The sequence below is a fragment of the Anolis sagrei genome, chromosome 6 (genome assembly GCF_037176765.1).
Source record: "Anolis sagrei isolate rAnoSag1 chromosome 6, rAnoSag1.mat, whole genome shotgun sequence".
NCBI lineage: Eukaryota > Metazoa > Chordata > Lepidosauria > Squamata > Dactyloidae > Anolis > Anolis sagrei.
In genome coordinates this window covers 110,075,177-110,088,330 of record NC_090026.1, presented here as the reverse complement: position 1 = coordinate 110,088,330, position 13,154 = coordinate 110,075,177, and the positions used below count along the sequence as shown (strand labels likewise).

General features: G+C 39.4%; 1 protein-coding gene across 9 annotated transcripts in view; it reads left to right on the top strand.

Moving 5' to 3' along the window:
• ABI1 (abl interactor 1) overlaps positions 1-13,154 on the top strand; it is a 121,241-nt gene that overhangs the window by 40,635 nt on the left and 67,452 nt on the right. For all 9 annotated transcript variants that reach the window (XM_060782446.2, XM_060782450.2, XM_060782443.2 and 6 more), the window contains exon 2: positions 4,980-5,147. In XM_060782446.2, coding sequence (XP_060638429.1) covers positions 4,980-5,147 — 168 coding nt within the window. The remainder of the gene's footprint in view (positions 1-4,979; positions 5,148-13,154) is intronic.

The following is a 13,154-nucleotide window of genomic DNA, read 5'->3' as shown; positions in this document are numbered from 1 at the left end:
ATAAATGGCAAATAAACCATTAAAACAACAGCTTAAAATATATATCACATAATTCATAGACTCATAGAATCAGAGCTGGAAGTGACCACAATTAAATATTTAAATCTAAAAGCAATCAGTAAATGCAGTACTCCCTTTCTCCATTTGTTTTATGCTTGCTGTAATGTTCGATTGCACAGTTGTACATTCTAAAATGTTCATCAGTAAAAGGAAAGTAAAACTCTATAGCATCTGGAAGAATTAAATTCAAATTTTGTTGTGCAGGTGATGCATTTCTCATCAGGATTGTACATCTTCTGGACCCCTGCATTGAGATCAGGGGTGATGGCCCTTTTTTCAGCCTGCGAACTGGATTAGTTTTGGGCAAGCACATTGGGACTGATTGCCTTGCACTCCTACCTCTTTTCACACATTTTTCCTCTTCTTTCATCTTTTAAAGATAATGTCTTGGTGCCAGTGATGTTTCTTGTTAAACCTGTGTGAGGCAAGGGAGGGGTAAGTTTATCAAGGAGACTTCATAGCATTGGTGAAAGGTGAATTATCTCTTAGGGCCTCAAAACCACAAAGGCACCAGATCCCATTGGCTCCTGGCAGCTCAGCAGGGCTTGGCTAGTATTTGGATGTGGTGTAGGCTATATTTCTTAGGAAGGAACTGGCAAAATCATATCTGAGTCTTCCTTGTCTAAAAAAACCTTTATGGAATAGATGAAGTTACCTTACGTTGACAGATGAGTGGAAAGAACACAAGCACAAGTTAGTCCTTTCGTCCTCAGTCATGACCCACCTCTGCCTCCCCTCCATTATATTTAAGCTTGAAAAGATCTCAGAAGCCTTAAAAAGATTCCTTATGCTGTGAAAGCTGGAGGGGAGGGGAAAACATTATTCCTGGAAATGCCGCTATCCCTAAAAATTCATGTGATTGAGCACCATAGCAGTTGTTGTTGAGCTCTACCTTAGTTGCTGTAGTTGTTGACCTCTACCTTCAAAACGAATTGATAACTGAAAAGAAGGATATTTTTCTAGGATAGCTCCAACCATCACTAGCCCACCTTTTAAATCAGTGGACAGCATGAATATGCCATTCAAGCCAGCAGGGAAGAGCCTATGATAGTGTACTGTAACACGGTGTACAGAGTGATCATTGGTATCGGAATAGAGCTTTTATAGTCATGTTCTTGCTTTTATCTGTGCAGTGCCAGAGATATATTTCACAAGACAGTTAATTAGATTGTAAGCAAACCATGCTAGTCAGGTTTCAAATTGCAGAAAGTTTCCTTTAGGGAGACAGTAGTAAATGAAAAATATATTTTCCCTTGAGGGAGAACTACTTGGTATGAGACATGTTTATATCTTTATTCAGATATAATATGATCCCCTTGAGGTGTCTTGTGTGTGCGTGTGAATCTCCACCCAAATACAATAGTATTGACAAAATGGAAGATTAATGTAGGAAACATACTAACTACAAAGTCCAGAGTTTTCTTAAATTATTTTTACATTCATACCTCCCGCCTTTCTTGCTGTTGTGAGACCCAAGGTACCTAACAGCGCATTTGAAAACAATACAGATTAAAACACTTTCCCTGACAGTACAAACATTGTTGTATTCAACTCACGTTAGAGATCAAAGTTGATATTGATATTCCAGGAAAAACCTGGTTTTGTGTATCAGAAACAAATGAAAACAAAGGAGAAAGTACTGCAGACTTCTTATGCTGCTCTCTTAGTTCCTTTTGCTACTGTGGAAACAAAAGAAGTAATTTGCTTCATGGTTCCCTCATCTTGTCCTGTTTTCTAGGTTTACTGCTGTTTATTAGTTTATGAAGATGTGGAGGTGAATTATGCAAAGTTTAAAGTTTAAGTTTGCATGTCCTGACATCAGGAAATATAACATTTGACTTGAGTGCCATTTGAGTGCTGCATTTCCTGGCTATGTATGCTTCAGGGATTTTTTTTTTAAAAAACCGATTGCATAGAACTGTGTGCGCATTCTCTTAAGTAGTTGAAAACCAGTCTTCCTGTTTGCACATTTCGATTTGCCAACATTCATATTTCCACCTCTGAAGCACTCTGGTAGAGCTAAAGTGCTACTTTAAAATGAAATACTGTTTCTTCCTTCCTTAGTATCTTGATGGTAGTCTGTCTGCATTGTTTGCTTGTTTCAATACTAATAATTCTGAGAAGGTGAATTGCTGCTCTTGTTGAGTGAACACTCATCAACTCTAAGTGATGTATTCTCAACATTTGATTAAGAGATTTGGCAACATTAAGAGTGCCACAGTTCTAAGAAACCAAAGACATGGGATCTTAAAATGCACAGATTAGTCCAGGTAGGGGCAAACCCAGGCCCGGGAGCCAAATGCAGCCCCTTGGGCTCTTTTATCAGGGGACCTCTTATTTCACATCATCCCATCCCATCCTACCTTCTTTCTCTCTTTTCTTCTGCCTCACCTCCCTCCCTTCCTTATCTCTCTCTTTCTCCCTCTCTTCTTCCTTCCTTCCCTCCCATCCTTTTGTCCGTCCTTCTTTCCTTCTTTCCTCTATCCTTCCCTCTCTCTCTTCCTCCTTCCTTCCTTCCTTTTTGTCTTTCTTTCCTTCTCTCTTTGCTCCCTTCCTCCATTCAAATCCACCCTCCTTCATTCTCTCCTCCCTCCCCTCCCTCCCACCCTCCCTCTCTTCTCTTTCCTTCCCCCCTTCTCTTTCCTTCCTCCTTGCCTCCTTCCTTTCCTCCCTCTTTCTCCCTCCCTCCTTCCCTTCCACCCTTTCACCTTTCATTCCTTCCCTCTTTCCTCCGTCCTTCCTTCTCTCTCTTTCTCCTTCCTTCCCATTTTACTTTCCTTCCTTCTCCATCCCTCTATTCCTTCCACCCTTCCTTCCTTCCATCCTTATCTTCCTCACTCCCTCCCTTCTCTTTTTCTTTCCTCCTGGGGGATGTTTAGCTGGAAGAAGAGAAGGTAGAGAGGGAACATGGGAACCATGTTTCAAGATTTTAAAGTGTCCCACTGAGGAGGACAGAGGGGGGAAAACTGAGTTTTTGCTGCTCTAGAGATCAGGGCATAAGGGAGAAATGGTTTCACATGGCAGGGAAAGAGATTTGACTGAAAAGATCAGGAAGAACTTCCTGAGAGTAAGCGCTATTGGAGAGTAACATAGTCTGCCTTGGAGTGTGGTGCAGTCTCCTTCTCTGGAGGCTTTTCAGCAGAGGCTGTCTATCGGGAGTGCTTTGATTGTACCTTCTTGCATAGCAGGGGATTGGACTAGATGGTTCTGGGGGGGGGGGGGGTCTCTTCCAGCTCTAGGATTCTAGGATTAGGATTATATATCAGGAGTAGTCAATACAGGGTCTAATGGATACACTTTTTCTCTCCCATTCACCATCTCATCCTGACCAAGATCAACCCCTTTGGGATCCAAGCATTTTCTGTCTTTCCTTCACTTTCTGCCTCCAAAGGAGAAGAGGAAAAGGAGAAAAGGACAGGAAGAGGGCTTGGGGAGAATCCCCTTCCTTCCTTCCTTCCTTCCTTCCTTCCCACCCCATTTCTGCCTGCCTTGTGGCCTCTGAGTTAGAAAGTTTGCCCATGCCTGGATTAGTTGAATTTTAGAATACAGAGATATCACATATTTTGGCTCTTTCAGTCTTGCAGGTTAGATACAGAAAAAATTATCTTCCCTTAAAATACTTTTTACTATACCAACTTGTTGTGTAAGCTATATGGTAGATCTAGCAAACTGCTAGTTCATAAGCGATCTCCATTCCAGGCAAGTAGAAAGCTGCAATTTGGCTTAGGGGTTTTCTTTCGTTATTTTTTTTTGTGTCAGACTTTCTTACATGTCCCTGTTCTAAGAACTGATATACCTTCCTTGGCAAAGTGCGTAAGTACTCTAATCAGAAAGACCCTGATTAAAATCTCAGGCCAACCATGAACTCACTGGGTGGCCTTAAGCAATTCTCTTATCTTTCTCCCTATCCCTGTATTGCAAGACCATTAGGAGCAGTAGCCATTACCAGTAAATTTGTCTAACACTTGTCATCTCAGTTAGTGGCTGTCATTACATCTTTTGGCTAATGAACTAAGTCGTTAATAGCATACCAACCATATCTTTTTATTTGGACTTCAGTTTGCAAAGGATATTGGGAAAATGCTTGTTTTGTGAGTTGACTTTGTTCTTGTTATAGTAATAGCGATGTTGAGTTTCATAGTCGATGGTGGGTAAATCCCAACCCTCCAATTCTTGTCAGACTCTCTGAGCCCTTTCACACAGCCATATAACCCAGAATATCAAGGCAGAAAATCCCACAATGTCTGCTTTCAACTGGGTTATCTGTGCCATATATCCCAGTTCAAAGCAGAAAATGTGGGATTTAATCAGCTGTGTGGAATCAGCTCCAGCATTCCTCACCATTTTCTATTCTGACTAGGCTTATGGGAATTACAAACCAGCTGCATCTAGATTTTTCCCAACCCCACTTTTTTGTAGTAACTTAAAAATTTAAATATGTACTAGGCTTTCTGTGCTTCCCACTAACACATGAAAGGTGGTTGCTTTTTCTAGGCAGCTTTTAGACATCTGTTTGTATGAATGCGAATGTGTTGCATTTTTATTTTTTAATTACTCTGGTTTTAAGAAATGTGGTGAGCTTTCTAGTCATATTATTTTTTGTGCATCGCTCTCCATATTCAACTAAGAATGAAGGATGTGAGGGAGTTATAAAGTGCTGCTCTGATGAATTATGAGAGGTGCTCTTTACTGAATACTTCTTGGTTGTTCAATACTTTTACTGAAGTACCAACAGAGAATGCAGATTATATGGGTGCTGTATTATTTTGTCTCCGTTTTATTTGATGTAGATTTACAACTCTACCTTATTTTACTGCACAACAAAGGTTGAGGTCTGGGTGATCTAAATTTTTTAAGAGTCTCTTCTCTCCCTCCGGGAAGTTAAAAACTCATCTCTTTCTTTCTCTCCACTCCTTCAGGCTCCAGACAAGAGGAAAGCATTAGAAGAAACCAAAGCTTATACAACTCAATCTTTAGCCAGTGTCGCTTATCAGATCAATGCATTGGCCAACAATGTGCTCCAACTACTGGATATCCAAGCATCCCAGCTCCGGAGAATGGAGTCATCAATCAATCACATTTCCCAGGTAATCTTTCCATAGAGAATTATTATTAGGGATATACTTTTCCCTAGAAAATCTAGAAGATATAGAAGACCTTTCAGCTCGTTCATGTACAATATCAAAACACATCTTGGTACTGCCTAAGTAACACAGGCTGAATGCTGTCTCCCTCATTCATGCTCACATTTCCTTCTTTTGATCGCAAGTCCTCCAAACCAGAATCCAAAACAGTTTGGTCATTATTTGAATTCTTATTTAGAAAGCAATTGTAAAAACACTTGCTCATCTGGATGGAATGGCAAACTTTGATGTCTTTTGATGTACTGTTTACAACCATGGTCTCATCCATGTAAGGTGAAATCATGGTTTTGTACAGTAGTCACATAAATCCATGGGAGAAGATATCAATATTGAAAGAAGGAACATCTTCAGTAAAACTGAGATCTCTCAAAGACTATGCCCTGGATTTGTGTTTCTTTCTGCATGCTGTTATGTTGAACTGTAAGCTGTCAATATTTTAGGATAAATGAATAAGACTTTCCCATTTTCTTGGATTAATAGGATGGGCTCTAGCACTTTATTACTAATGTAAATTGCACTTTGAACTACTGTCTTTTATTTGGCAGGCTGTTTGGTGGTTTGGATTGGCAGAAGATGTTTAATTCTAGGAAAATATTGGCATAGCTTATTGAGATGTTTATAACACAGAACTTCCAAATTTTCTTGAAAGTGACCTAAGGAAAGTGTCTCTAAAAGTTAAAGAAAGCTGAGGTTCACACAATGATTTGGAGTGGTTGGCTACAGCTTTGCTGAATGAGAAATATAATAATGTCAGCTCTGTTCTTTTGCTTTTTCTATTGGATGGTTATTTGAGAATGTAACCCAGCGTATCTTAATTTTTTTTACCTCCTGATATCGGTGATGGTGGTTGTAGAGAACCATTGTTGCATAGTAGTTTGAGGATTGGACTACCAGCAAACGGTTTGGGCGCAGACTATTTGAAAAACTGCATCTCCACATAGAAACCAGCTCAAACACTACGGTCTGTGGAGGAGACCCTGCTCTCAGTCTCACTCCATCTCAAGCATGGTTACTGGGAACGAGAGAGGGGACCTTCTCCGTGATCGCTGGAAACCGCCCAGAGTCCCTTCGGGAAGATAGGGCGGGTTATAAATAAAGTATTTCTACAAGTCACACTCTTTCAGAAAGCAAAGACAAACTGCCTATGAACAAATCTTGCCAAGAAACCCCTGTATTAAGTTTGCGATAGTGTCACCATTAACTAGAAATTATTTGAAACCACATTATTTAAGTACAGCAGCTTTACCCATCTAATAAATGGACCACCTTTGCAACATTAGTTCATTCTAATGTAGTGTGCTGAAGCTTGGAGAAACCACTTATGTCCTATTAGTACCGTAAGTGTTACTAACTTTAAATTAGAGATGATAAGATGGTCATGCAGGGCAGTTCTTCCCTTCTTTCTTGCAATTTCACCTGCCTCTAGATGCTATAAACTGCAGTATGGTCATTGCAGTTTCAAAATATATCCTGCTTGATGAACGTTGAGGTTTCAAACAGGTTGAGAAAGATGTAATGATCAGTCTATATCAGGGAGGGTCAGAGTGTGGCTTGCAGGCTGCATGTGGTCCCTCCAGCCCAGCCTTGGTCTGTATGCATTCAAATTTGCAAACAGCAGTTCTTTACCATATTCACATTATTTTAATCTTTGCTTTAAGAAGGACATTGTCTCAAAAGCTATTTTAAAACAATATATAGGGCATCAATATAATTTTGAAATGCTGAAATATTTTTTACAATGCCAAGTAAACTTGAAATTAGGATTAAACGTTTCATTGCAAATTTGCAATAGCTAAGCATGGTCCTAATTATCAAAATTAAAGGAGGTTCCCACTTCCTTACCTGTGATTCTTAAAAGGATACAAGTCTTAGTGCAAATATACCTATCTGCACATCTCGTGTAATGGTGTTCATGGGGGGGGGGGGGCACCCTGCTTCTCTGTGTTACTAGTCATATACAGTGCGTCCATCACATCTTTTAAAAAGACAGTAGGATGTTGTTAGGTTTATACATGTAAACTGATAGTTTGTAGTTTTAAAATTTCATTATTAATCGTAATTATTAATAATTATGCCATAGTCTGAAATCTCCACTAGTACAAAAGCACAACCCCTTCTGTTTAACTTTTGGCTTCAGCTGAAGTTCCCTAATATGGAGAAAGCTGTTGATTCACCTGATACATGAACTATTTGCTAAAAGACTATGAACAATTCATGCTTTGTAAAGCTTTTCAGTAGTCTTTAGCAACACCATTTGTAACTTTTTGTTGTTGTTAGGTCTCTTTGAAATTAATCCCCTTTCTATAAGCCTCTTCAAACTTCTTTATAAAATTGGCTTGAGTAATTTGTGCCTAGTTGGGGCGGTTTGCCTTTTTCCACCCAAAGGTTGAGAGGTCGAAATCTTTCATACCATTAACCTAAAAAGCTAAACTTGACACCAGGCCTTTGTTTTCTATTTTAGAGCCATTGTAATGAGTAAATGCCTATAAATGGTGCCTATATGTAGAGGGAAAATAGGTTATATAAATATTTGATTATCTTTTTGCCATCAGTTTCTATAATGATGCTTCAGTGAAAAATGGTGCAGTGGACTCTTGGTATCCACTGAGGTTTTATTTCAGAAGACCAAAATCCTCATTCTATAAAATGGTAAAATCAAGGTTTGCTTTTTGGGGTTTTTTGGGGGGAGGGGGTTGGGGCGTTCAATATGTGGAGGGTGGAATTTGTGGAAGCAGCCTTCGTAACTAAAGTAAGCTCACCATATAAACATTCTGGGACATCATGTGGTGTGCACATTTTCCCCATTTGTCCCGGGTGCCTTGGGAACATGGTAGTTTTCTGAGAAAACTGAACAGTGTTGGGAGTGATCCTCTAAATATGAAGATTCCTGGAGTGAAATGTTAGGGGCTGTGAAAATCGTGTATCTGGGAGACCAATGTATTTTAAAAATATGCTTCTTGCAACAAGGCCAATTTCATCATTAAGAAGAGTGTAACAGGAAAACTGGTTGAAGATGCTACATAGGTGGTATATGACTCCCCAAAAATTGAATACTATGAATAAGCAGGTCGACAATAAGTGTTGGAAGTGTAAAAGCCAAGAAGGCACCTTCTACCACCTTTGGTGGTCGTGCGGTAAAATTAACAAATATTGGAAAATGATCCATAAAGAGTGTAAAGCAATATTAAAAATGGAACTTCTGTTTAGGCCAGAAATGTATCTACTGGGCATGTTTGATTCTGATATATTTAAAGATAAAAATAGTGAAAAGTTATTTACCTTTTTAACCACAGCGGCAAGAATGGTTTTAGCCAAAGTGTGGAAACAGGAGAAAATCCCTCAAAAAATGGACTGGATCAAAAAAATCATTGATATTAAAGACATGGACGAATTAACATATTGGTTAAGACAATGTAATGGACAAGGTATGAAGCAAACAGATTGGAACCTTATGGAAGAATATATTGTAAAGAGAGAATGGTTAAAAGAAAGCTAAATAAGAGAGTGTGAAAGAAATGTATATAAATCCCCCTGGTTAATATATTAACTAAAGATGATGGAAGCGAGAAAAAGAAGACAAGGAGGAAACGGAAAATATATTAGAGGAAAGTAAGAAGAAAGGAAGTCACACTAGGGTGTAGATTAGGATGTTGATTGTTTTTTAATTTTTTAATTTTTTTTCTCTTTTTTCTTTCTTTTTGGGAGCTCTGGGGATTCATGTGTGTGGTGGAGGGATGAAGAGGTCTGTATGTGCTACTTTTTCTTTATGTCAATTATGGTGAAAATTCAATAAAAATATTAAAAAAAAAAAAAGAAGAAGAGTGTAACAGCTGGAGGGGATGTTCAGAAGCAAAGTGTTAGAGGACAGGACTTTCTTTGGTGCCATGTGGCTTCACTCCTGCCTTCAGATCCAGTAGAAGGCATTCTCACTGCCAGTGATAAAATGCCATTCAACTGCCAGTTCAATATGCTTCTTTATACAGAAATGGGAGGCGACTACTCTCTGCTCCTTTTCTGGTCAGCAAAGTGCCTTGGAATAATCCTGTGTGGTGACTGCAGGAACTTCCAAGAAGACTTAGAGATAAAAGCTCAATGGAAAGATCAGGAACTAGTTCTCTGACAGATGAGTTCCCCAAATTTTATCAGAGATCTCCTGGGGACTCTTATAATCCAGTTTAAATCAGAAAACCTGTGATCAGATCCTTTGATATAGGGCCTGCCTGGAAGGGCCATCAGTTTCCACTTCTTTCCAGTTCCTCAACTGAAGGTAGCAGAGAACTCAATGGAAAGCTGACAGGTGGAACAGTGGTGTATTTTATGTTGTTAGGAGATGCTGTCTGTAGAGATCTTCTTGGGAAGTAATGGGGGAGATCCAGAGATGATTCATCCGTGTGGGGCTGAATGACTTCCAAGAAGCCTGTCCCAATTTGACATGGGCCAAATAGTGAACACTTTATCCGAAATCTTCTAATGTCCAGGGGGCAGAAAAGGAAAAGGTTTCCCAGAGGAATGTTAACCTCGACTTTAAAGTTTTTTTATTCACTTTATACATGGGATATGTAATATTCTGAAGACTGTTTTTACAAAAACATTGGAAGTATCAGTGTCACATTTAATTACACATCCTCTACATGTAGAGCCAAGCAATTACTTTCAATCTTACAGCCTTCAGTGTTTGCAATTTACATCATATATATGATGGCAGCTTGCATAAAAATGATGTAAGAATGAGAACTATAGACAGATGCCTTAGAAATAAGCCTTTTAAATATCCCATTTAATGCAGGCCACAAAAAGCCACTGTTAAGTAGGAAGTTATCTTGACAGTTCACGATTAAGGCTGATCATTTGCATGGCTTCAAGAAGTTTTGTAACTTGTGCTATTTTTGGAGAACGTATATCTAGCCTGATGGAAAACACCAAACCAAGAACCAAAAATATATCTTCTGCACTCTGCATCATTTTGATAGTGTTGGATCATTTGAAAACAACTTCCTTACAGCTATAAAATGAGCACATTATTTCGTGTACCAATGATTTTTTAAGAGAAAGAAACTGTTCTTTTATCGGTAGGTATAGATTTTCTGAATGTATATTGTGTAGTTCTCTAGTTTATTTTAAGACACAATTCCATCTCCACTTTCACCCCAGGCTTGGAGTATTGATAATTTTGAAAAAAGTCCTAAAAAGCAGCAATTACTGCTGAGACTGTTTAAATGAAGCTATAATGACTAAATGCACAATTGATACATCTTCAGAAAGTTGCATACTTAACAGAAAAAACTGGTACTCATATTCATATAGCTCTATTTTATGTCAGTTTTGGTGGATATAATTTTCTCATAAATCCAAAAGCTGCTTTTGAACCAGGAGTTCCTTTTATATCTATCTCAGTATTCACAGCTACTAAATGATCTGCATCATGTTAGGCCTCAGTAATTATCATAATCCTGATATACAGTATTCTTGCAATTAGGAAACCAGGGTTCGAGGTTTCTCTTAGCCTCTAATAATAATGATGATTAGTATTGTATATACTCAGGTATGTCTACCTCATCAAGGGTAGATTTGGGGGCCCATATATATGATAGGACCTGTTGATAAGTCAAGCATCATTTCACAGAGAGGGGAAAACACCAATGCTGCCTCAGGTCCAACTGCCCCATGTCATTGTTGCAATTTCCCTGTCCAGGCATTGAAAAAGGTCAGAAATGTTGCCATGATGGAGAGAGTAGATGAGGCCAGTGCATGTTTTAGATTCTCCCAAGATTGACTCCCTCTTTTAGCCACCATACTCAGAGAAAGAAATGCTTCCTTTTTAATAAGGATTAAGGTACAGTACTTACATTTATCTGTAGATAAGTTGACCCAGGTTTTTGGATTAGTTTTTACTAGACTTATGCATCAGTATATAGCGGTGTTCCCAACCTGTGGTCTGTGAACCACCAGTGATCTGCAAGAACTTAAATATGGTCCAAGGCCTCACCGTTACTACTGTATACTGTTGCAGTGAGAGTGACTGATCTTGTGAAACCCTCTTATAGTGCCGAGCAGGCCTGTAGCGAGGGGGTGGTTTTAGGGGTTCAAACCCTCCCCGAAATGTTTCAGATTTTAAAAAAACCTGGTTTACTCATGAATTTTAACTGGTTAACCAAATCCCCATGCTAAGTCTATGAGATGCAAAACATTAGGAGTCCCTCCAGAACTGCAAGCACTATCTCAAGCAAATATTGACAATTTATTCACACTGTCATTACTTGCAGCAATAGCCGATGTAGTGAAGCAACCAAGTTGGGGGGGGGGTGTTGAATGCTCTCATTAAGGAGGCCAGACTTGGTGGAGATGGTTGACAGGGGCAGAGCTGCAAGCTATTGAAGGCTGCTCTGCCCCCTGCTGTGCTCTTTGCTTCCGCGTGAGCTAGGAGGCAGGTTTCAACCCTACCCCCCCCCCCTCGCGAAATTTTCAACCCCCCGCCCTTGCAAAATTTTCAACCCCTCCCGAAATTTTTTTCTGGCTACGGCCCTGGTGCCGAGGCTTATTAAATATGGTTTTCTGTGGGTGAGCAGATGGCAAATACTGGATGGCATATGTTTTGTATCAGAAACTAGAGCTCATGTGGTTTTTCCAATTAAATTTTCTGAATCAGCACCCCAAATAACCAAACCAAATCTAAAGTTGATCAAAAACTAATTCATAACCCTTTTGGTACTAATGTTGGACAGCAGTCCCTGGCCAAAGTGGTCCCTGGTCAAAAAAAGGTTGGGAACCACTGGTATATAGTGTACCTTAAATCACCATCAGTTGGGATTTATCTAGTACCTCAAATATTTTGAAGCACATTAACTTGCTTTTGACCTATAAAGTTGGATAAAATATTGACCTAGCTTTGATAAGATGGGGCTGAGAGATCACGCAATTAAGCAGAAACACTGCCACGTCATATTTTTGCTCCAAATACCACTGACTTATATTTGCTTGATGACATGGGAAACCCAGGAACAGCCAGTTGACTGGGGAGGATAGAGGGGAAATATAACCCTTTCTCAAACTGCTCCTCCAGATGTTTTGGACTTCAACTCCCACAATTCCTAACTACGGATAACCCGGGTGGGATTTCTGGGAGCTGAAGTCCAAAACACCTGGAAGAGCACAGTTCGAGAAACACTGCCCTTAACTATTCTCTGCTCCAAACTGCTTCCATAGAAAACGGAATTCTCCTGCCAGCAACAGAGACATCTATGCCGGAATTGTGTTGCAATCATTTGCATACAATGATGAGTTAAGCCTTTAGTAAACTCTAATGTACCATCTGGTAATTTAAACCTATTACTTCTTGAACTGCCAGTTGCAAGAGCAAGAATGCAGAATCTGCCACCACTGGGTCATTTCAGGACTGGCATTAAATCCAGGCCTTAATCTTCTATTTTTCAACACTAAAAGCATACCTAGGCTTTTTATTCAGTGTTGCATATGAGAAAAAGGTTAAAAGAATTAGGTATGCTTTTAGTGTTGAAAAATAGAAGATTAAGGCCTGGATTTAGTGGGAGTGGTTTGGAGCAGAGAATAGGTTAGCAGGAGAGCTATGCTTCCCTTCTAGCCTCCTCAGTCCCATCACACCCCAGATTGTCTTCCTTTCCAATGTTAGATAGAGTAGTAGTAGTGTTTGAACTATTATGCTGGAAATTTGCGAGTGAGATGTGGAACCTGCTCTGACGTGCAGAGTAGTGGCAGGCAGGAAAACATTCAACCATTACACTACATAACAAAATTTGAAAAAAAACCTGTCTTTGTTTGAAAGTGTTATTTCCTGTTTAATTGTATGTACTTACTTTGAAAGTAGTTGTTATACTTCAGAAAATTTGTTTCTGTGGCTGATACAAACTATGTTGAAGTGGCTAAGACTCTATGAGATACGGTTCTGGTCCAGTTTACCTGTCCGAACATAACTCT